We start from the raw sequence: 21,544 nt of genomic DNA on the forward strand, positions 1-21,544 counted from the left end.
TACTCGTCCTGAGAAATCTGATAGACATGGCCCCCCATAGACGTTTTTACAAAAATTAGCATTTTTTGAATTTGGTGGAACTCGAAAATTTTATGTTTTCTATTTTCCTGACTTTCGTTTTGAAGATGGAGCATATGTGCAGTAGACAATAATGTTTATCAATTTATCACCTTTTGAATGAAAAAAGTTTGAACGTCTACCATGAACATGAACAAAGTTAAGGTCGCTCAAACGGTCCCGACTCCAAACTCACGAAAAATCAAAAAATGTCTCACCATTTGAATAGACCTTCACGAGGGCCGCTATAATTTTGGGATTTTTCTAGATAGTCTGTGTACTACTATTTACAATAGGTTTCATCCGAATCCCCGGGTAACAGTTGGGAGGCTTCCCGTGCAAGACTTGAAAATGTGAGACCTTTCTATCATTGGTTTAACAAATATAAGTGTGGCTACCCATTCAAGAAGATGCACATACTATTGTGATCCTTGTGATCCTTGGAATTTGTTATTTTGACACTTTAGTGTTTTCATTTCAGAACTCGGCTCAAAACGGACATGCAAAGACAAACAATTATCATCCTCGTCCACCACCGAGAATCAGCGAGCCAATCAGAACACACCACAACAGAGTGCGTAAGAAGCCGAAGAAGTACGACAGTGATGATGATGATGAGGAAGTAAGAAATGAGCAGATGATGGAGTCTTCTTCGTCATCATCTTCAGACGAAGATTCAGACACCGACCCTTCTTATGAAGAGGTAACTTTGTCCTTCTAATAATTGAGCTCATGAGAAGGGTTTTCAGGGAATGAAAGCGAAGAAAACAAAGAACAATACTGCGGAAGAGTCTAGTGATGAAGATGAAGATGATTCTGGTATTCAAGCAGTCATTAATAGTGCAGCAACGACTGTTTTTTCTGCTGATTCAGGAGCACTGGATGAGGATATCAACAGACCGCAATCTGCTAAGGTAAATCATGCACTGAAAATGGGTTATCATTTGAGATAAAGTTTTGGAATCATGAGAAATATTGGGTATTGGTCATAGTTCACATTTGAGGACCGATAATTCTGTCGTTATTTCACTGTTAATAATGCCATCTAGAAATTCGAAAATTCGAAATAAAGCCCGGTCGAACTGCGGTACCACAAACCTTATCGATGACTAAATAATATAGGAGGGACTGTACAAATTCTCATTAAGACTTAGATAGTCATGTAGTATTCAACCATGGACTACCGAGAGCTTCATATCCATAGCGTCCTGAGGTTTCTAGCTGAAATGAAGTTACATTGCTGAGAAACTGATCCTCTAAGAATGTGATCAAACTTCGTAAAATTTTTTAAGAATCTTCATTCGATATTTGTACTAAAAATTGAGTATCAGATGTTGGAACTTTTTACCCGCCAAAGTGTTTCCGGTGAAGCCCTCGTCAGCGGCTTTCAAAAATCGACTATTATCCTGTGATCTAAAACATTTTCTTGTCTTGAATTCAACTAATTACTAACTTGGTTTTTCCTTCATCTCCCAATTACTACAAATGTATGTCCCTGTTATATCTCCTAGTTTCATAGGCATTTCACGTGTTAGTGGTTTTCTCCCCTTCGTTGAAATAAATAAATAAATAAAATAAAAAAATAAAAAATAAACCTCCAAAACTGAAATTGTCAAACTCAGTTTCTGATTCATTAAAAATAACGGCGATTTTTAAATATTTGTGGGGGTGGTTATCCATGACTTGTTTAAAGTTATTATCATTTCAGAAACCAACACCAAAAGGTTATACGACAGAGCAGCACAGACTACTTCTGGAAATTTATAAAGAAAAACAGCTACCCAAATGTACTGATTACACGGCAATCTCAAAGGCAATGGGAATGACAAAAGAAAGGGTACTTACTATGAACTTCGACCTTTGAATAAACAAACATGATTCAGGTTCGCTATTGGTTCAAAAATAAAAGACGAATTGATCGAAAACATCAGGTAAGAAACCTTAATTTTCATAGAAATTTATTCGATGTTTTTTTTTTGCAGAATATCCAACCCCAAGAGAAAAAGAAGGCTGTGGAGGACAGTGATACTATTCAACTCTTCTTGTTAATATTACAGAAAAACCCGCATTTCACAAATTACGGTAATCCAGCGCTGCTTGCTAGATCAAAATGGAATAAGCATCAGGTATGCTAACAATTTATACTAGTGCGACGAAAATTTATTTTCAGTTGACATGTTGGTTTCAAACCTACAGACGGGAGATTGGTGTTCCGCCGAAGCAGGGCAAACTGACAGATGAGAACTTGATCGATCTTGAAGAATTGTTCAAGGAACATCAATTTGTCACAGAGTGGGAATCTCATGATCATGAATTGTTTGTGGGAGTTGCCGCAGCAACGGTAAAATTATTTATATGTTTTTTTCGCAAATACATTTTTAAGATTCGAGAATGGATTGAACAAAAGAGACAAGAAACGATGGCAATGTTTCTGGAGCCTGAAGAGTTGCCATGTCAGCTAGCTCTTCTGGAAACTTCCTATCGCGACACTCTAGTTCTTCGGGATACTTATCAAACACTTCTTTTGTCCAAGAAAGCAAACCTTGAAATTGAACAAGTGAGTGATAGTCATCAGAGGTCATATCCATGAATATTTTCTTTGAAAAACCATCCTCTTATCAGACACTAACTGAATTTTCTTCCAAAAAGTTTGAACATCATTCAAAGAATCCTCCGACTGAACTGAATTCTCTCGAAAACTATGTAATGAAGTATTCTAATTTTCAGTCACAGTACTCAACATTTTTAGCTCTATCTATTCATGTTGTTTGTATCCAAAAACAAAGTTGTTGAGTTGAAAAGCAGCAACATTTTTGGTTTGAAATAAAATAATACTGCATTTAGCATACTCTTCCATGATTGAGCTACTTTCTCAGGTCAAGAAAATTCATGAATATGAGTTGAAACATGAAACGAAATTAGCATTCCTGCATACCGTGAAACCTATAATGGAATGGCTCAATAGTTTTGAATTTGAGACAATTTATCTCTGTTCCTGTGAAAGGTATCAAAACATTGTCAACTGATAAAATGTTTATCATCATATCACAAATATTTCATCAGTTGGCACATTTTGAACATCTTGCATTGGAACCAATAAAAATAGCTCAAACGGGACAGTGTGGGGGCCGTCCTATTACAGCTTACTGGTTACGGTAGATGAAATTGAGAAGGAAATGTTCATGAATACGGCCTCAGATATCATACAAATTGAAATAACGAATTTTCCAGGTTGTGGATTATTTTGAATCGCGGAGAGTAATCGATCGAACTTATGGTCGATTGACAGATGAGGTCTTAACAAACGTTAGAGCCGAAGTCGAACAAGCGGAGAGAACAGATTTATTAGGACCGATTAATGGAGTGATGCTGAGCAGAAAAGCCTTGACCGATGCTCGCGCAATTCAATTCTTTCCCGACTTGCAAAACACATACCTTCCAGTGAATATGTCGACGGACTACAAAACTTGGAGCGTAAGTTTCAAGCTGCTTTCGGATCGACCGCAAGCTGGAGTAATTTTCAATCAGATATAGAAAAAAACATTTTTCAGTTGATTTTCTGCCGTTTTGACTATTTTCAGGAGTCTGGAGCTCGGCTGAAAATGGGCCGATCACTTTAAAAAATTTGAAAAATTTCAAACGAATCTCGATTGAAAACTTCGAATTCACAGAATTTTTTAAAAATGTTTAGTCTTTTAGCTTTCAGCCTATCTGTGGAAGACAACTTTTTTCATGTTTTCCGTACAAAAAAAAAGGACGGACAAAAAGAGGTGTTTTTTTGGTAAATAGCTGAAAAACTAGGAATTTTCCAATAATTCTGTGGATGCATTTTTATTCTACATTTTTTACAACCTCCAAAATTATCACAATGTTCGGAAACCTGACAGCCGAGCTCCCGAATCTTGGAAATGCTCAAAATCTACTGAAAATACGTTTCTGAACATCTTATTGACCGGAACTGTATGTGTATTTCCAGGCTACCGATTTCCAAGAGTTTGCTATTCAATTTCTGCCAAGAAGAGTTGTGTCACTGTTTGCCAGTAGAGGATTGTGCGGACGAGACGCTACATTTTTCTATCTGAAAAACAAGAAATTCTTCGATCGATTGAACATTGGTTCCCCAAAAGATCAGTTGAATATAACGTGGCCAGAATTCATGGCTGTTAGAGACCAAATTTTCTTCATCAAAAATTATCATGCGAACGTTGCCCAACAAAATGGTGTCATCAGTACAACAAACTGACCGGTCAACTTTTCCATTTTATTTATTTCCTATTTTTCTTTTCCCATGTCTTGTTTCCAATTACCAAACCGAGACGTACCTCAAGTCTGACGTTTTTATCTTCTCATCTATCACATGTTCCCTCACTTCCTTCATTCCGTTTTTTTCTGTATTCCAAACCTACATTCAGCATTTTCCCTTTTTCACTTTGTATTGTAAAAAGTCTACAAAAGAAGATACAAACTGTATTTTTTGCACATCGTCATAACAAAGATGTCATATTTTACAATTTTCCCATCTATTGTGAACATTTCCTCAAAAAAAAAAGAAAAAGATAATACCACATTTTTTTGGAAAATCTCAATTACATTCGCAATTTTGAGGTGACTAATTGTCTCTTGTATTATTTTTTATCTAATAAAATGTTAAATTGAAAAAAAAAACCTTCTACATTAATGAGACGATAATAGTTGCAGTTTCCTGTACTCAACAATCCGTTTGTCGATGTGTCGACCGGGAAAAAAGTGAACATAAAACACCAAACCGGTTTTTCACTTCCCTATTCGATTCTTCCTATACTTGCCAAAAAAATACCCACCGATCTTCTCTATTTCTTTCACAAAATCACACGAAACGGATTTTTATTTGTTTCCTGTGAATTTTAACATAATTTCAAAACTTTTTGGTTTCTCTAACCTGTTTTTTTTCAGATGGGCGATCCAGCCAGTGTCGCCCAAAGAATTCGAAAGAAATTTAAGGTAGTGTCAAGATTTTTTACATAAATGAAGTTTATTGAATTGAAAATTGAGACATTTTAAAACTAGATAGAGAAACTATAAAAATTGTGAAATTCAGAAAATTATGAAAATTGAGAAATTGAGAAATTATAGAACTGGAGAAACTTTAAAAATTGAGATATTGAGACAATTCTGAAAATGAGAAATTGAGAAAATGTAAAATATTAGGAAATTTTACAGAAACGTGATCCGGATTCCAAGAAGAAGCTTGAAAAGGAGCTAGAAGAAGATGTAGAAATAAAGGCATATCGTTATCTGAACCCAGACAACTGGTTCTCTACCTTGGACCCCCTTGGCGAATTATTTGTTTTCGGTGAAAATGTTGTGACAATTGGATTTCTGGAAATAAAAGTTAGTTACAAAGCATTCCGTGCCCTTCAATTACAGTACCGGCAATAAGATATTCAAAAAAGTATTTTTCCGTTGATTTTAACCATTTTCAGGAACCTGGAGGTCGGCTGTCCAGTTTCCAATAACTTGGAAAATTCTGGAGACTGTGAAACAGACCTAAATTGAAAAATTTGCATTCACAGAACTTTTTGAAAACATTCATTATGTTTCAGAAATCGGCGAATATCGAAAAAAAACTAGGAATTTTTAAAAAATTCTGTAAATGCAAAGGTTTCAATCTTGGTCTGTTGTATACCTTCCCACGTTTTCAAAGTGATCCGACACTTGGCAGCCGAGTTGCAGACTTGAAAATAGTGAAAACCTATTGAAAATATGTTTTTGAATATCTTCTGACCGGCACTGTAGATCTGTCTTTTTGATCCATGTTTTACTACCGAAATGTATCAGGATTACGATTCAATAATATTTTCAGAAGCCAGAATCGTATAGTCAAATGAAGTGGGGTATGTTCGTTCGAGCCCTCGTAAAAACTGACGAATACTTTCAAGAGCTGGAATTCGAGGACGCGAGTGAGCACTTGAGATTGAACATTTGGTTCCGAGCAGTAACAAGAGCTATCGTAGTCGAGACGCAACGACAACGATTGCTTGGAGCTGAGAAACTATGTTTGAGAGAAATGTACCGTAAACTGAAAGCCGAATTCCTAGAATTGGGATATAAAGTATAATTTTTTAAATCTTTTTAATTTGAATTATCGTGTATAAAAATTTTGACGGTGGTATCAACTAGGCGATGTTTCTTTCTTAGTGTACAGCTTTCCTTTTTTGATGTTTTTTAAAGATGTTTTCCTGGAGTTGATGAAAACAGGTGTTTAACTTTTGTGTGATTTTAATTCTAACCATATTAATAATTTTTCTGAATCATTATTTCTGATGTATAATGATGTTGTAAACAATTTTTTAAAATTTATCCAAATTGTAACCTAACATTTTGTAAAGAAGGTTTTCTCAGTTTTTTTAATAGATATTTCAATTGTGAAAACTGGTGTTTCATTTAACAGAAAATGATTGATTCGAAAAAAAAATTTCAGGATTTTGTTTTCCATTTCAGAGTTTCTCTAGTTCATAAAAGTTCACTCTAATTATAGTGACATTTCAAAAACAGGTGAAAATGTTATGTTTAAAAACAAAAAATTTCTCAATTTTTCATTTCCTGCTCGTTTCTCGTTGCTCGAGCACGCGACGTCTTCCCTTCTCGAATATCTTTTTTCCCCTTCATCCGGTGCTCTGTTTTTATGGAGCGGCGCGAAAGACAAAAAAGGGAAATAGTGCAAGTGAGACAAAGAAGAGAGTGCAGGGCTCACTACCTCACTCTCTCACGTGGCTTTTTTGAAAATCCTAGGCATTATCTTAATGATTTTCTTATCAGACATGAGTTTTAAGAATTGCATTTTCTCCCAACTCTCGCACTTTTCAGCAATGATTAATCTGTTTGACACTTTTCAACCCAAGTCTTTCACACCGTTCGCTGGTTTCGCGGCTCCAACCAATTCTATGTGTTCTCATTCATTGAGCCAGCTCACAGGATTTGCAATTAATAATTTCGTAAGTTGTTTGATATTTCACTTTTTAAATAATTTTGTTTTCTTCATGTACGTCTTCAAGAATCATGAGAATAAGAAAAATTCGGGATAATCAGATTGCAGATGAAAAATAAATTTTATTAGGATGAATTATGAAAGGTAATAAACTGAACATATTATTAAAAAACATACATAAATTGAATTAGGCAACTGAATAGGATAGAGAGTATGGACCAAATTTGCTCTTTACTATTCGAATCTAGGTTAGGTTTTTTGCTTATCTGAATTTTGTTTGTTTGGACAAATATTATTCTGTTATTTCAACAAAATTCCAGAAAAATTTTATTCCCATTAATTCCAGATTGCACAGCAGAATCTTCCCTCGATTTCTGAAATATTTTCTCCAATACAGCAAAGTGAAACTCCACAAAATACTTCTTTCTCGGATGTCACTCGATTTGGAATATCAGAAACTTCTGACAAGAGTCATCATCTCGCTTTTTCAGTGGGTTCCTTGTCGCAAAAGTTTATGCAATCTGAAACTTTTGAAAATTCCAGAACACTGCTTGTAACACTGTAGCGGAAAGAGTTCCAACTGTATCATCTGCTATTCCATCACCAACATTATCTTCAACAACGCTTCAACTCGACAATGAATCTGCAGCAAATTCACAGAGTCATCCAACGTTTCCTGTAGTAAGTAACCCTGATTAAAACTAACATCCGATAAGTTATCAGTGATATTTGGTTTACATGAAAACCTGAAAGAACAGATTATGTAGAAGATGGTGTCTTCTTTTCGAAACGCTTTAAAGGAGGCCAGACACGAAAGTCTACGGGGTTTTCTTGGAGCGAGATCATGCATTCTGACGGAAAGTCGTGCGATTGCGACCAATGCGCGCTACTTGACGAGCATTAATATTTTTAAAGAAACGCTTGATTTCTTCAATGTTAGGCAATAATTCCAGACTTTTTGTCGATATTCTGTCATTCCATGATGTCGCCGCATGAAAACAAAAAAAAACGAAAACGGACACATGGGAATCGAACCCGCGATGCGCGACCGATAGACCAGCGCGTTCACCTCTACACCAAACGGCGCCTGTCGTCTACTGCCGCTAAGACGGCTATGAAACGAGGAGTGTGCCGCCCCGTGGAAGAACGTTCGCGTTCTCGCTAGTATGGCAACATGGAGTTATGGTTGGGTGACCATACATATTTTCTGACTGTACTGTGTCATATATCAAAAGACTAGAACTTTGAAATTTTTCATGTCTGGCCTCCTTTAAGAAACTTATTGTTAAACAACAAAAAACGTAATCCAGTGGTCTTTCAATACACGATCTTCTATAATTCTTTTTTTTGTTAAAGATCAATAAACCCAGCGCCCAGGAGAAAAAAGAAGCACACTTGGTGTTAGCTAATCTCTTGGAAGAAATTCCAAAATTTGATGAATATAACAACACAAAGCTTATGGAAACAACCGGATGGACAGAAGACATGGTATGTCTTACATGAGCGTTTGACAAACAAAACTATGAATTGCAGATTAGGAAATGGTTCAAGGAAACAAGACATCAGAAATTAGAAAAGCTCTTTTTTGAGCATCCATTCGCTGACGAACAGAAAGCAAGAAAAGTTGGAGTGATTATGCCAGACTCTATTTCGGTAAGTCTTTTTTTCGTTCATAAAATACTACGTTTCAATTAAGGTTCCCGAGACGCTAAAATTCTTACGAAACAACTTTTTGATCCGCTACCTACGTGGTGGTAATGTATTTAACATGCCTAAGAAAATGCAAGTTATTGAACAATGTTTGCAAGAAAATGCAGACCCAGCATGAAGAATGTGGCAAAAATATCAAACAAACTGAAGGTGAAGCGACGAGAGGTACTAAATTTGTTCTTGCGTTAACAATGCAAGTTGTTATAGGTGCACAACTATATTTCTATGAGAGAAAAGTTGATTGCGATTCATGGAAATGTGAATTTTGTGCATTCCAGAACCATAAATGAGAAAGAAGAAAAAAATGTGGAATCTGAAGGGAAAGAAAAGATTCTATCAGAAACTACACTATCCAAAAATCCCGGAGACGACCTCCCAACTGGAAAACAATCCGTAAAAGCTTTAGAAATGGAGACGTTCCAAGATAAAATAATGAAGCGTCTTTTCATAAATCAACCATTCATGGAAAGCGCACCGATTGTGAGTGGCTCGTTTATCAAAATAGGGTTACCGTATTTTTCTAAATTTTAGATTAATTCCTACATGAATTTAGCAAGAGAAACGTGCATAGCAAAGTACCTACGTGGAATCCTCACTCTTGACGATCTCCCTCAACAGATGCTAATTCTTGAATTTTTGTTGCAAAAATCCAATCAAGTTAGCAGACAACTAGTGGTGAATTTAGCGGCGATTGCGAAAGTGAAGGAGAGTCAGGTAATATTTAGAAACAAAGAACGATGATAATAATTTCAATTTTTCTGTCTAGGTGTACGACTACATTGAAATGAGAGCTCGCTGTATAAAAGAGTTTGAAGCAGAACAGAGAATGAGGAATGAAGTGGATAAGGGAATTGTTGGAAAACATAGCTCAGTTGGAAGCGATCAAGATAAATGATTTTTTTAATTGTGATTTAATTGTGATATATGTTATTGAAATAACTATTCATCAGGTTTCACGTTTCCTTTTTTAATTTCTTTACCGGCAAATTTTTGAGTTATGTGATATTTTTCAATGTTTACATTTCCAATGATTTTTGAATGAAAATTTTATTTCTGTCAGAAAAATTATTATAAAATGCGAGTCCAGACTTAATGGTCGACTCAAGCATAATAGGCAGCAACAATGCATCGCGTCTAACGACGACGACGAGTTCCGTCTTCGAAGAAGATTCCTCCATCGATAGCGCAGTATTTTGGACAGATTCCCTTCTCTCCTTGTCCTCCAGCGTTTCCTGGCTGTCCTGGAGCTCCTGGATTTCCATCGCTTCCTGGCTGTCCTGCTGGTCCTGGTGGTCCCTTTGGTCCTGGTGCTCCGGCTCCTCCTGCTGCTCCAGGTTGTCCGTCAGATCCTGGGGGTCCGGCTGGTCCTGGTGGTCCGGCTGGTCCTGGTCCAGCTTCTCCTGAGGATCCTCCAACACCGTCTTGCCCTGGTCCTCCTGGCTGCCCTGGTTGTCCATCGTTTCCTGGTGCTCCTGGTGGCCCTGGTGGTCCCGCTGGTCCTGGTGCTGATGGTCCTGCTGGAGCTCCGGCTGATCCTGGTCCTCCGGCTGGTCCTGGCTGTCCGTCTGGTCCCGGTGGTCCTGGTGGTCCAGCTGGGCATGGTTGGCATGGTGGTGGAGTAGAAGCCTCGCATGGTGCTCCAGCTCCCTTTCCAGAAGCTCCTGGGTTTCCTGGTGCTCCTGGCTTTCCTGGTCTTCCTGGCTTTCCTGGACGTCCTCCAGCTCCTGGTGGTCCTGGATTGCAGCATCCAGTGCATCCACCATCTCCGCCTCCTCCGCCTCCTCCTCCTTGCCCTCCACCTCCACCTGCGGAATATCCGCCACCTCCTCCGGCACCCCCAGCGGAAGCATAAGCTTGTCTGGCAGTTCTGTTATGCGTCATTTCCATTTCCTTGATGTCAGACCACATGTCAGTAATTCCTCCCTAGAATTTTCCCATCTTTATGTTTTCAAAAACAAAAAAGGGACCAACCTTGCAGTACATGGATTCTTTGGTGACTTGCATCTTGGTATTCTGCACATAATTGTACAGAAGGGGAAGGGTGAAGCATAGAGAGACTGCAGCGATACAGGAGAAGCCAACAGCCGAGTAGGCGATAAAACGGTAGGTACGAAGCTTAAGATCCACGTGAGACTCCATGGTTGACTGGCTGCTGTTGCTGATTGCAAGCCAGTGATGTGATGAGGATGGCTCCGACGACTCGCCTTTTATATCACTTCCACTATGGCATAAACCAGTTGCCAAAACAAGACGAATAGTAGAAGAAGGAGGAGACCACATACATGTTGTCCTACCAGAATCTACATATGGTTCCACATAGTTTATTGTCATTTGGTTTGCTGTAGTTCCTTTTGTAATAATTACCAGTTGGTTAGTAGTTTTGATTTATTCTTGACCTCACTTTGATGTTATCTTACTCAGCCATGTTCTGTATGTAATTTGTATAATTTCAAGTGGTGTTCTTTGAAGTGGAAATTAGTTGCATTTGTAATTCTTTGTTGTTTTTGGAAAAAACATTTCAGGCAATAAATTAACATTTGATTTCAATGCAAAATTGTTTTTCTAATTATTGATACCGTATTTCCTGTAATGACCATTCGACTTTTAGCTTTATTATTTCAAGTTCTGTGGAAGATATGAAAATGTGTCAACTGATAAAATGTTAAGAATAATATAACGAATGTTTGACAGTTGACCACTTTTTTGATAACTTTTACAGAAATCGCAATAATTGAGCTCAAAGTTGGCAGTTTTGATGGAATTCTACTAGAGGAAATACGGTAGTTCGAAAAAATGAAAGAAAATTGTATTCAGAAATTTCGAAAACTGCATTTTTTCTGTGATTTGCATATTATTACGGAATGAAAAAACTGGTTGGCCGTGACTGAAGGTCCCACAGCGACAACTACAGTAACCACATTTTATTTGCATTTTTCGACATTTTTCTCTTTTTGGTTTCCCGTATTTTACTGATTTTTGTAGATTTTTGTTATTTTCTAAAAAATTTTGTTATTTTCTAAAAAATGCCGAAAATTAAAATTCTTGAAGTTTTCTAAAAATTTATAAATTCAGGAAAAAATATATTTACATTACTGTAGTTGTTGTTTTTACTTGCCCTGATTTCTGGTAAAAAATAATTCCCATTTAGACTTGAAATTTGGTTTTTGACAATTTATTTTTGCTTCTGAACTGCTATTATTTTTAAAATTCATTCACAGTTAAAAATAAAAAGTTATTTGAATCTTATTGTTTTTTTTTCAACACGCATGACAAAAATTTTTCAGATATTTTTGTAATTCTCAAATCTCGAAATTCAAAACCCTCTGACTCAGTTTTCGCCCTTCCTACAAATTCATTAGTTCCAATTACGCAACATCAAAAATGGAAAGTGAAAATAGAAGATGAGACGTTTGCGCCAAGTTGATGATACTGCGCGCAAACAAAAGTTAGTTCATTATCTCTCAAAAAAAAGAGATAGAAAATTCTATCATCAAACGGTTTTTTTTCCTTCTCGTCATCACTTTTTGCGTTGCCTTGCCAATGATTTCTTCTGTTCTGGAAACAAGGAACTGATTGTGATGATGGTAAATTAGAGAAAAACGATAAGGCGAAATAGGGTTTGATAGAGAAAGTTACAATGTTTCTAACTTCTCAATCCAGCCTTTCTCTAACCGATTGATAAGAAGAGTGTGACCAAACGTCAGGGATTTCCTATAAAAGGACAGCAATGACACAAGGTTACTCGTCGACCGTTCGGTTAACTCTTCGTAGAAGGTTTGTTTCCTATTCTCTCGAATTACTGTAGAAAATTTCGATTTTTGCAGATGTCGTACGCGGTTCTAGTCACTAGTGCTGCTTCAATTGTTGCCACTGGCATGCTGCTTATTTCCGTTGGAAATATTGTTTCGGATCTCAACAACCTCCAATTGGAGATTCACGATGGAATGGAAAACTTGAAGGTATAAAACTTTGAAATTTTGAAAATTCGCAATTAGTGTATTATTAATGTTTTAGATGAAGTCCGATGAGACCTGGTCTCGTATTATGTCTCTTCACGTGCACCCAACTGGAGATACTGCTGCCCCACCAAACTTCAAGACCCTCTTCGGACGTCACAAGCGTGACAACAGTCAATGCCACTGTGGACTTCAATCTCAAGGATGCCCAGACGGCCCACCAGGAGCTCGTGGACCACAAGGAGCACCAGGACTGAATGGAACCCCAGGAGTCGACGGAAAGCCAGGAATCGCCGGAAAATCTCTCACCTTCGTTCATGCCGCCGAGGCCGACTGCATTCCATGTCCAGGAGGACCAGCTGGACCACCTGGACCAGATGGAGAGCCAGGAGTCAAGGGACCAAACGGAGCATCAGGACCAAACGGACACCCAGGACAGCCAGGAAGCCCAGGACCAGCCGGACCAGCCGGACCATCCGGAAAGCCAGGACCAGCAGGACCAGCAGGCCAACGCGGAGAAGCCGGACCACGCGGAACTCGTTACTCCAAGGGAGTCGACGGAAAGCCAGGAGAGGTTGGACCATGCGGACCAGAAGGACCAAAGGGTGCACCAGGAGCTCCAGGAAACGACGGAACTCCAGGAGATCGTGGATTCGCTGGACAGCCAGGAGTTCCAGGAGAAGACGGAGAGGACGGATCCGCCGGACAGCCAGGAGCCGATGGAGCGCCAGGAGACGATGCTGGTTACTGTGCCTGCCCAGGAAGAACCATGTTCGCCTAAAAAGGAAGAACAGTGTTCGTCTAAAAACAATAAACATTTTATCATTTATTTTGTTTTCTTCTGTTTTTTTTTTTGAATGTTCATTCGGAGAAACTAGTTTGGGGGTGGAAGGGACGATTGAGAGAGAAAGACGATAATGGTTTGTGTCAGGTGACCGCGCCAAACTAATTAGTGAATTTTCACAAAAAGGGTAATGCAGTATTTAGAATGATAAGATAAGGATGTCGGAATTGGTTGAGAACAATATTTCATCATCATCAAACTGCAACAGATATCCAAAAAACAAAATACAGTACCGGTCAATTATTTTGTTTTCTCACTTGTTTCTGACCACTTTCAGGAATCTGAAGCTCGGCTTTCAAGTTTTTGGATCACTTTAAAAAAATCAGAGGGTGTGAAACTGACCTAGATCAACAAATTACAGAATTTTTAAAAAATTTCTAGTTTTCCAGATGTTTGCTGATTCCTGAAAGACACCTTTTTTTGCCCTGTTTGTGTATGGAATATGAGGAAAAGTCAGATGTTTCAGAAATCTTCAAATATCTGAAAAAACTAGGAACTTTCAAAAAATTCTGCGAATGCAAATTTTTTAACTAGCCCTGTTTTACACTCTTCATAATTTTCAAACTGGTTGGAAACTTGACAGCCAAGCGCCGAACTCCGGAAAATTGGAAAAATTGCCAAAAATCGATCGAAAAAAAAAGGTTTTTAGTATCTTATTGGCCGGTAGAGGTTTTATCCTTTCTAGTGAAAAATTTTCCAGAGCGATCATCTATTTCTGCACCCCATTCATCACTGAAAACAAGAAGACTCTCAAAAACACATTCCATTTTCAGCGATTAAACTACACTCATGCATTAAACATTTCAATGGACGAATTCGTTTCCTTTTGTCTAGAAAAATATTTACAATATTTGAATTAACCAAATAAACACGGAAAATTTGGTACAAAACATTTACAGGCGAAACTGATAAAACGAATGTTGATAAGAAATGAGTGTTTGTGTCCATGCATAGAAGTATAGCATATTTTTTGTTGTCCAGAAATTAAGCCGGAGATTCTGTGGCGAATGCTGTCGGATTTGAGTTGCCATACATATGTCCTCTCTCTTTTTTCGCCATTCTCACATTTTTATAATAAAAATAAGTCTTCTTTCTCTGCCATCCAGCAATGTTTGCCTCTTTTTTTGTCTTGTTACTCTTTCTCTTTTTTTCTCTTTTCCCCATTTTTACCTCCTCCCTTTTCCCCGTTGCGCTTATTTACTCAAACTGTTCTCTTGATTATTGGTCTTCTATTTGTATGATGTCAAGCCTGAAAATCCAAGTTTTATGGGAATTACTCGAGTGAAGATGCGATGGTTGGGTACGATATTATGTTTATATCTTGGTTCTTCGTGGGTTCAATCAAATTTAGAATTTGGATTGACAAATGCTTTTTTGGTGAGTTGAAATTTGTGAATTTCGCAACACCAGCGACACTTTTTCAGCCTCAAACCACATTTTTATTGGGTCCGATGGAGGTCCCGTGCAATGAAAGTCTTTGTACTGGACCATTATCGGAAATATATTGTCACGGAGAAATTCTTCAAAATTCGTGGCAGTTTGGACTGCAAAAAACTTGTCCAGGAGACAAACTGAGGGTTCCAGCTAAAGAAGTTTTGGCGAATTTCAAAAAGTGAGTTTTTTTCCGAAGGGTTAAAAAATTTTGAAAATTTTATGAAAATTTTCAGGTTGCCATACCCCATGAGCGTCGACAAGTTTCGGAGCTTTTGTGAAGAAAGTTTCGAGCAAGTGAACTATTTGGAAGTTGTGAATCTCACAGATTGGAAGATAGATCCGGTATTTTTGAGAGAGATAACAGATGAAAAACAGAGGTAAGCTGTTTTTCTTTCTAAATTTTTGGTCTATTATAGCATTTACGGTGTATTTTTGGCTCTTTATGACAAGGGGGGGGGGCCAAGTCAAAAGGGGGCCCATAGGTAAAAATGTGGACTAAGTTAAGACTTACCAATTTTTTCTAGTTTTTCGAATGTTTCTATAAAAATTTCGTACTTTGCGTTTGTTTCCACAAAAATTTGTCACTTCAAAAAAATTCAGTTTAGGCCGGTTTTTTGTATGAACCACACTATGTTTTCCATTGTAACTGTGTTATTTAAAGTTATTCAGCTAGTTTCAGATTTTTCCAGGCTTAGTAACAACAAATAGACAAAAAATATGCAAAAAATGATATAAACTGAAAATTTCAAAACACTTATGAAAAGTGTTCAAAGTTCGAAATTTTAATGGAAACGGTCACAAAACTAGAAACAACTGGTAAATCTCAACTTAGTCCACATTTTTACTTATGGCCCCCCCCCCCCTTCTGACTTGGTCCCCCCCCTTGTCATAAAGAGCCGTATTTTTATGAGCTGAATTTCAAGAAAAGTCCCTTGCTTGAATAAAAAAACCAACAAAATAATTTCCAGAAATCTCGCAAGTGAATTGAACGAACGATGGAAACGGCTCGCCCGCCAATTCACTTCTGACGTGCTCACCCATCCAGACATGTATCCCCTTCTACCAGTCCAAAATCCGTTCATCGTCCCCGGCGGTCGATTTGATGTCTACTTTTATTGGGATACTTACTGGATTATCAAAGGATTATTAGTATCAAAAATGTATGAAACGACAAAAGGGATCATTGACAATTTCTCGAATCTGGTCACAACACTCGGGTACATTCCCAATTCCGGCAATATTCAGTAGGAATTTTCACAAGTTGATTTAATATAAGACCGAACAAATTACAGATTAACACGACGATCTCAACCTCCACTATTCCCGCACATGGTATGGGAATACACCAAAGCAACGGGAAGTTATGACGAAAAATGGTTGAACAGCATGATAATGGAAATGGAATTTTGGGAGAAAAACAGGACTATTGAAGTGGATGGTCACACTTTGTTTGCTTATAAGGTATCTAAATCGATGTTGATTTTTAAATTAATTTCGAAAAAAAAACCATTCAGACTCTCTCAAACTGTCCGAGACCGGAGAATTTCCGTGGTGACTACTCGATTGGTATGAATACAACGATGCCGTCTGATGTATGGAGAGGAATTTCTTCTGCCTGTGAAAGTGGATGGGATTTCAGCTCTCGATGGATGCAGGGAGATACAACTGGTAGGTGATAAGAATTTTTTAAAATTCAATAATGTTTACAGCCGCCTTGTCGAATATACACACTGATCAAATAGTTCCTGTTGACTTGAATGTCCTTATGGCAAACAATTATAGATACATGGCTTTGTATGCGGAACATTTTTTGAAAATTGAGTAAGATTTTTTTGAAACTTATTCCCAAAAAATAAAATTTCAGTGAAGCGACTTCCTATAGACGAAAATTGGAAAAAATTAGTGCAGCCATTCAACATGTTCTTTGGGATGACAAACTAGGAGCGTGGCTGGATTTTGATGTTTCTCTGAAGAAGAAAAAGTGAGTTTTTGCACTTAACTACAATAATCACATTTTTAATTCAGTTCCAATTTCTACCCATCCAATGTCTATCCACTAATGATTCCGGGTTTTGAAAAATACGCAGATAAGGTGGAAAACTACATGAAAAAATCTGGAGCATTGAAGTTTGCTGGTGGGATTCCGTCTTCTCTACCTTCGGAGTCGTTGAATCAACAATGGGATTTTCCAAATGTCTGGGCACCAAATCAACACTTTGTCATTCAAAGTTTTCTAGCGACAAGTAATAGTTTCCTTCAACAGGTAATTTTGAAAAAAATGGATTTATTATTATTTTCAAAGATTCTGTGATCATTTGTTGGGATTTCATTTGTTTTCTAATTGCCTTAGATGTCCTAACAACATTTGCTCTGATACAACTATGTGTACTTTGAGCGCGATTATCTCGGTTCCTTCAAAAGATATCAAAAATTTCTCGACAAAAGAATTATTTATCATATTATGTCTAATATTTTATCAGTTGAAAGGTTTCTGATATCTCTTATAGAAACCTAGATAGTTAAGCCTAAAGTTGACGGTTTTGCGAGGCGGTATTCTATTAGAGTGTTTAGGGCCTTTTTTAAAGTTATTTCTTCCAGGAAGCAGCAAAACAATCTCAAGCTTTCATAGAGACTGTTTACAATGGTATGTACAACCCTACTGGAGGGCTGACCGGGGGTGTCTGGGAGAAGTATGATGCACGAAGCACTGGTGGAGCTCCAGGTACCGGCGGAGAGTACATTGTGAGTGAAAGTGACATTATTATTCATCAACTTCGAAATTGATTATAGGTCCAAGAAGGATTCGGATGGACTAATGGCGCAGTTCTTGATTTGATTTGGACATTTAGAAGTAATCACAACAGATTGGAGAAGTCGAGTGAGCTAGAGCTGGAAACATCTCAACAATTTGCTCTGGTTTATACTGCCGCTGGATTTTGTGCAATGGTTGCAGTTGTCGTGGTTTTCAAAGGTCTCATCAAATACAAAACTCGTCAAGCTTCGGAAGACGCAGAGGCAGGGGCATTACTACTTGGAGAGAATGATGAAAATGACGATTAATTGTTAGAAGAGAGTCCTTTTCAGTATTTGTTCTGGGTTACTGTTCATCTCATTTCTTCGAAAATTGGGTTCAGTTGAATATTTATAAATACATTTTTTAATATAAAATAATAAAAAGGAAATTTGGTTTAGAGATTGAAAAAGGGAACGCCATATTCACTCGAATTTCTCTATATTTATTCTGTTTTGCTGAAATCTAACTGCCACATTTCCCAAAATGAGTCGAACGTTGTTAAAAGGAAGAGGAAGATTTAAGTCATGAGAAGTTATGTCCACGTTGAAAGTTCTCAGAAAGATTGAAAACCTGAAAAAAATTGGTTGAGGATTGCCAATAATTCTGGGATCAACTCACTATGAGAATAAAAATAATGGTTAGGGAAGTAAATTCCACGTTGTTGTTAAGCTGATAAATGCTGAAGGATGCTACGTTTCCAAGGGCGTTAATGGTATTATATGGACGTTCTGCATCACCGAAAAGTCGAAAATCACGTATTCTTCCCATTGTGGTAAATTGAGAAATCCTTCTTTATCGTGCACAGGGAATTGATCACAATCGATTTGATAGTGTTCACATCAATCAACCTCAACACTTGAGCAATGTTATTTCCAGCGTTTTCTACGAGTTCTAGAGTTTCGACGCAAAAGCCACTCCTTCCGTTTTGGGTGAGCTCGTCGAAAAAAGTTGTCAAGATTTGCAAGAGTATATCAAAAAGATACCCAGAAAATTTCCATTGTAGCTTCAGATTTTTTATCTTTGTATTGGGGTTTTTTAGATAAGTACCAAGGCCTTTATTCTCAATTTCCATGTAATCACTGTTCACTATTTTTGATTTCTGGCCAACTGGAATTTGTGCAATGGTCGCAATTTTATGGTTCTGAAAGGTCTCATCAAATACAAAAGTCGTCAAGCTTCGGAAGACGTAGAGGCAGGAACCTTACTTTTTGGAGAGAACGACGAAGATGAAAATAAATTGTATGTCGTTTTCGATTATCTGTTCTGGGTTGTTTTTTTACCTCTTTTCTTTGAAAAGTGGGTTGAGTTGAATATTCAATCAATAATCTTTTTCAGAATAAAACAATAAAAATGAAATGAGGCGTTATGATTAAGAAAGGCAAGCCAAATTCACTCGCATTTCTCCATAGTTATGCGATTTTGCTCAAGTGTAACAGATACATTTCCCAATATTAGGTGAGCATTGATGAAAGGAGCAGGAATATATAAGTTTCTAGAAGTTATTTGTCCTTTTTCGAAGTTATCAGATCGATTGAGAACCTGAAAAAAATTTGATTATGAAATGCAAATTATTCTAAAATCCACTCACTGACAAAATGAACATAAAAATTCTTTTGAAAGTAATTTCCATGTTATCGTCATCCTGATCAATGTTGAAAAATGATACATTTCTAAGGGCGTTGAGGATGTGATCTGGGAGTTCCACGCCACCGATGAGTCGAAAATCTCGTACTCTTTCCCATTGTGGTGAATCGAGAAACTGTTCTTCGTCATGCAGATGGGCACCATCACAATTGATTCTGAGAGAGGTGATAGTGTTCACATCAATCATTGTCAACACTTGGCCAATGCTATCTCCATCGTTATCTTCGATATGTAAATTTTCGATGAAAAAGCCACTCCCACCGTTTCGGTCAGCTCGTCAAAGAAAGTTGTCAAGATTTGCAAGAGTATATCAAAAAGATACCCAGAAAATTCCCAATTTAGCTTCAGGTTTTTGATCCGTGTGTTGGGGTTTTTTAAATGAACACCAAGGTCATTCGTTGCGGTTTCACGTAGTTACTGTCTAATATTTTTGATGTCTGGCCAACTTGTACCTCACATTTATCCTCATCTTCAATGCTGTACTCTATTTCGATCTCATCCAATTTGAGAGTGATAGAGTCATTCCAGAAATCAAGTACCACATCGACAATAGTATGGTTATTATCCACCGCTTCTCGGAGCGTGCGGTTCACTTTTCGAAGAACCGATCTGAAATGTTTTGTTGCGATTTCCATTTTTTCAGTTTTACAAACCTTTCTTTTATATTCAGATAGTTCAGAATTTCCTTCAACGCATTGTTTGGCATCGTATCCAAGTTGGGTTTAGAAAAATCACGATTCATTGTTACAGAAGTTTCACAGAATAAAAAGCAACAAAAAAAAATTGATACAGCAAAATCAAAGTCACGAGGTTAGTAACCACAGCAACAAGAGTAGTCACCATAGCAACTCGGTGGAGCGTATTTGCTCTCTCGGCTATTTCTGCATATCAACATAGTTTTGCTTGCAACGACATATTAATGGTAGAAAAATATGAGTAAAGTGAAACGTTTCAAGAATGACTAACTTGTTTTAAATGATACCATATTTATCAGGCAGAGACAAAAATGAAAAATTTTTAAAATTGTCGAGAAGGGAATTCTAGGAGTAGTATGATGCCCGAAGCACATATGGAGTTCCAGGTACCTGCGGAGAGAGGGTCAAAAACATTTTATAAGACATCCCTTCAAGTGATCTAGAGCTGGAAGCATCTCAACAACCTAATCTAGTTTATGATGCCACTGGATTTTGTGCAATGCTGGCAATTGTCATGGTTCCCAAAGGTCTCATCGAATACAAAAGTCGTCAGGCTTCGGAAGACGCTGAGGCTGGAGCATTACTTCTTGAAGAAAACGACGAAGATGACAATTAGCTGTGAAACGAATGTCCTATTGTTTTTTGTATCTCTTCTGGACTTCTTTTTATCTTGTTTCCTGTAAAAGTGGGTTCAGTTGAATATTTATTAAATAAATTGTTTCAAAATGAAATTTAAAAAAATGAAATGTGGAGTTTAGATTGAGAAAGGTTTGCCAAATTCATTAGAATTTCTCCATGATTATGCAGTTTCGCGGAAGTGTAACTGATACGTTCTCCAATATACGGTGAGTGTTGAGCATAGGAAAAGGAATGTATAAGTTCTTAGAAGTTATTTGTCCAAATTCGAAGTTTTCGGATGGATTGAGAACCTGAAAAAATTGGTCGCGGTTTGAATAATTCTGTTATCCACTCACTGTGAAAACAAACAAATAAATGGGTTCGAGAGTAAAGTCCAAGTCAACGCAGTCATATTTAATATTGAAGGCCACGTTTCCAATAACGTTGAAAATGTTATGTGGGAGGTGCGAACCGACGAGTTGAAAATCCCTAACTCTTTCCCATTGTGGTAAATCGACTAATTGTTTTTCCTCATACAGCTGGACATGAGTATCGATTTGGAGAGAGGTAATAGTGTTCACATCAATCAATCTCATCAATCGAGCAATTTGTGCTCCGTTGTATGCATCAAGCTCAGTTTCGACGCAAAAACCACCCAACCCGTTTTGGGTGAGCTCGTCGAAAAAAGTTTCTATGATTTGACATAGTCCCTCAAAAAAATGATTTTTTATAATCCTACTGTAGCTTCAGATTTGTGATCCGAGTGTTGGGATTCTTGAAATAAATACCAAGGTCTCTCTTAGCGGATTCCACGTAATTACTCTT

At 37.5% G+C, this 21,544-nt stretch overlaps 9 protein-coding genes across 9 annotated transcripts in view; 6 read left to right on the plus strand and 3 right to left on the minus strand.

Moving 5' to 3' along the window:
• Cbr-ceh-99 overlaps nt 1-4,300 on the plus strand; it is a gene marked incomplete at both ends in the record, with an annotated part of 8,889 nt that extends 4,589 nt beyond the window's left edge. The window contains 9 exons of the mRNA XM_002645725.1: nt 539-760; nt 807-971; nt 1,766-1,894; nt 1,941-1,988; nt 2,040-2,183; nt 2,228-2,398; nt 2,441-2,614; nt 3,289-3,531; nt 4,034-4,300. Coding sequence (XP_002645771.1) covers nt 539-760; nt 807-971; nt 1,766-1,894; nt 1,941-1,988; nt 2,040-2,183; nt 2,228-2,398; nt 2,441-2,614; nt 3,289-3,531; nt 4,034-4,300 — 1,563 coding nt within the window. The remainder of the gene's footprint in view (nt 1-538; nt 761-806; nt 972-1,765; nt 1,895-1,940; nt 1,989-2,039; nt 2,184-2,227; nt 2,399-2,440; nt 2,615-3,288; nt 3,532-4,033) is intronic.
• Nucleotides 4,301-4,989: 689 nt separating this feature from the next.
• Nucleotides 4,990-6,154, plus strand: CBG28076 (the record flags this gene model as incomplete). Its single annotated transcript, XM_045240573.1, has 3 exons — nt 4,990-5,037; nt 5,257-5,427; nt 5,900-6,154. 3 exons carry the CDS (start codon nt 4,990-4,992, stop codon nt 6,152-6,154), a joined length of 474 nt encoding a protein of 157 aa, XP_045098663.1.
• Nucleotides 6,155-6,905: 751 nt separating this feature from the next.
• CBG28077 lies at nt 6,906-9,629 on the plus strand (the record flags this gene model as incomplete). Its single annotated transcript, XM_045240574.1, has 8 exons — nt 6,906-7,031; nt 7,371-7,514; nt 7,568-7,705; nt 8,381-8,512; nt 8,558-8,677; nt 8,942-9,214; nt 9,266-9,448; nt 9,501-9,629. 8 exons carry the CDS (start codon nt 6,906-6,908, stop codon nt 9,627-9,629), a joined length of 1,245 nt encoding a protein of 414 aa, XP_045098664.1.
• A 239-nt stretch (nt 9,630-9,868) lies between these two features.
• On the minus strand, nt 9,869-10,873 carry Cbr-col-183 (the record flags this gene model as incomplete). The annotated part of the gene is made up of 2 exons (XM_002645724.1): nt 9,869-10,657; nt 10,706-10,873. 2 exons carry the CDS (start codon nt 10,871-10,873, stop codon nt 9,869-9,871), a joined length of 957 nt encoding a protein of 318 aa, XP_002645770.1.
• A 1,685-nt stretch (nt 10,874-12,558) lies between these two features.
• Nucleotides 12,559-13,471, plus strand: Cbr-col-184 (the record flags this gene model as incomplete). Its single annotated transcript, XM_002645723.1, has 2 exons — nt 12,559-12,693; nt 12,749-13,471. 2 exons carry the CDS (start codon nt 12,559-12,561, stop codon nt 13,469-13,471), a joined length of 858 nt encoding a protein of 285 aa, XP_002645769.1.
• A 1,350-nt stretch (nt 13,472-14,821) lies between these two features.
• On the plus strand, nt 14,822-18,028 carry Cbr-tre-4 (the record flags this gene model as incomplete). The annotated part of the gene is made up of 11 exons (XM_002645722.1): nt 14,822-14,911; nt 14,959-15,146; nt 15,202-15,345; nt 15,937-16,212; nt 16,261-16,429; nt 16,483-16,636; nt 16,678-16,789; nt 16,833-16,949; nt 16,994-17,231; nt 17,567-17,710; nt 17,759-18,028. 11 exons carry the CDS (start codon nt 14,822-14,824, stop codon nt 18,026-18,028), a joined length of 1,902 nt encoding a protein of 633 aa, XP_002645768.1.
• A 1,123-nt stretch (nt 18,029-19,151) lies between these two features.
• Nucleotides 19,152-20,148, minus strand: CBG07445 (the record flags this gene model as incomplete). Its single annotated transcript, XM_045240575.1, has 4 exons — nt 19,152-19,301; nt 19,351-19,628; nt 19,864-20,015; nt 20,060-20,148. 4 exons carry the CDS (start codon nt 20,146-20,148, stop codon nt 19,152-19,154), a joined length of 669 nt encoding a protein of 222 aa, XP_045093523.1.
• Nucleotides 20,149-20,457: 309 nt separating this feature from the next.
• Nucleotides 20,458-20,717, plus strand: CBG28078 (the record flags this gene model as incomplete). The annotated part of the gene is made up of 2 exons (XM_045240576.1): nt 20,458-20,487; nt 20,547-20,717. 2 exons carry the CDS (start codon nt 20,458-20,460, stop codon nt 20,715-20,717), a joined length of 201 nt encoding a protein of 66 aa, XP_045098665.1.
• Nucleotides 20,718-20,883: 166 nt separating this feature from the next.
• Nucleotides 20,884-21,315, minus strand: CBG07444 (the record flags this gene model as incomplete). The annotated part of the gene is made up of 2 exons (XM_002645720.2): nt 20,884-21,030; nt 21,076-21,315. 2 exons carry the CDS (start codon nt 21,313-21,315, stop codon nt 20,884-20,886), a joined length of 387 nt encoding a protein of 128 aa, XP_002645766.2.
• Between the last annotated feature and the right edge of the window lie 229 nt (nt 21,316-21,544).

The sequence above is a fragment of the Caenorhabditis briggsae genome, assembly GCF_000004555.2.
Source record: "Caenorhabditis briggsae complete genome, chrX, whole genome shotgun sequence".
NCBI lineage: Eukaryota > Metazoa > Nematoda > Chromadorea > Rhabditida > Rhabditidae > Caenorhabditis > Caenorhabditis briggsae.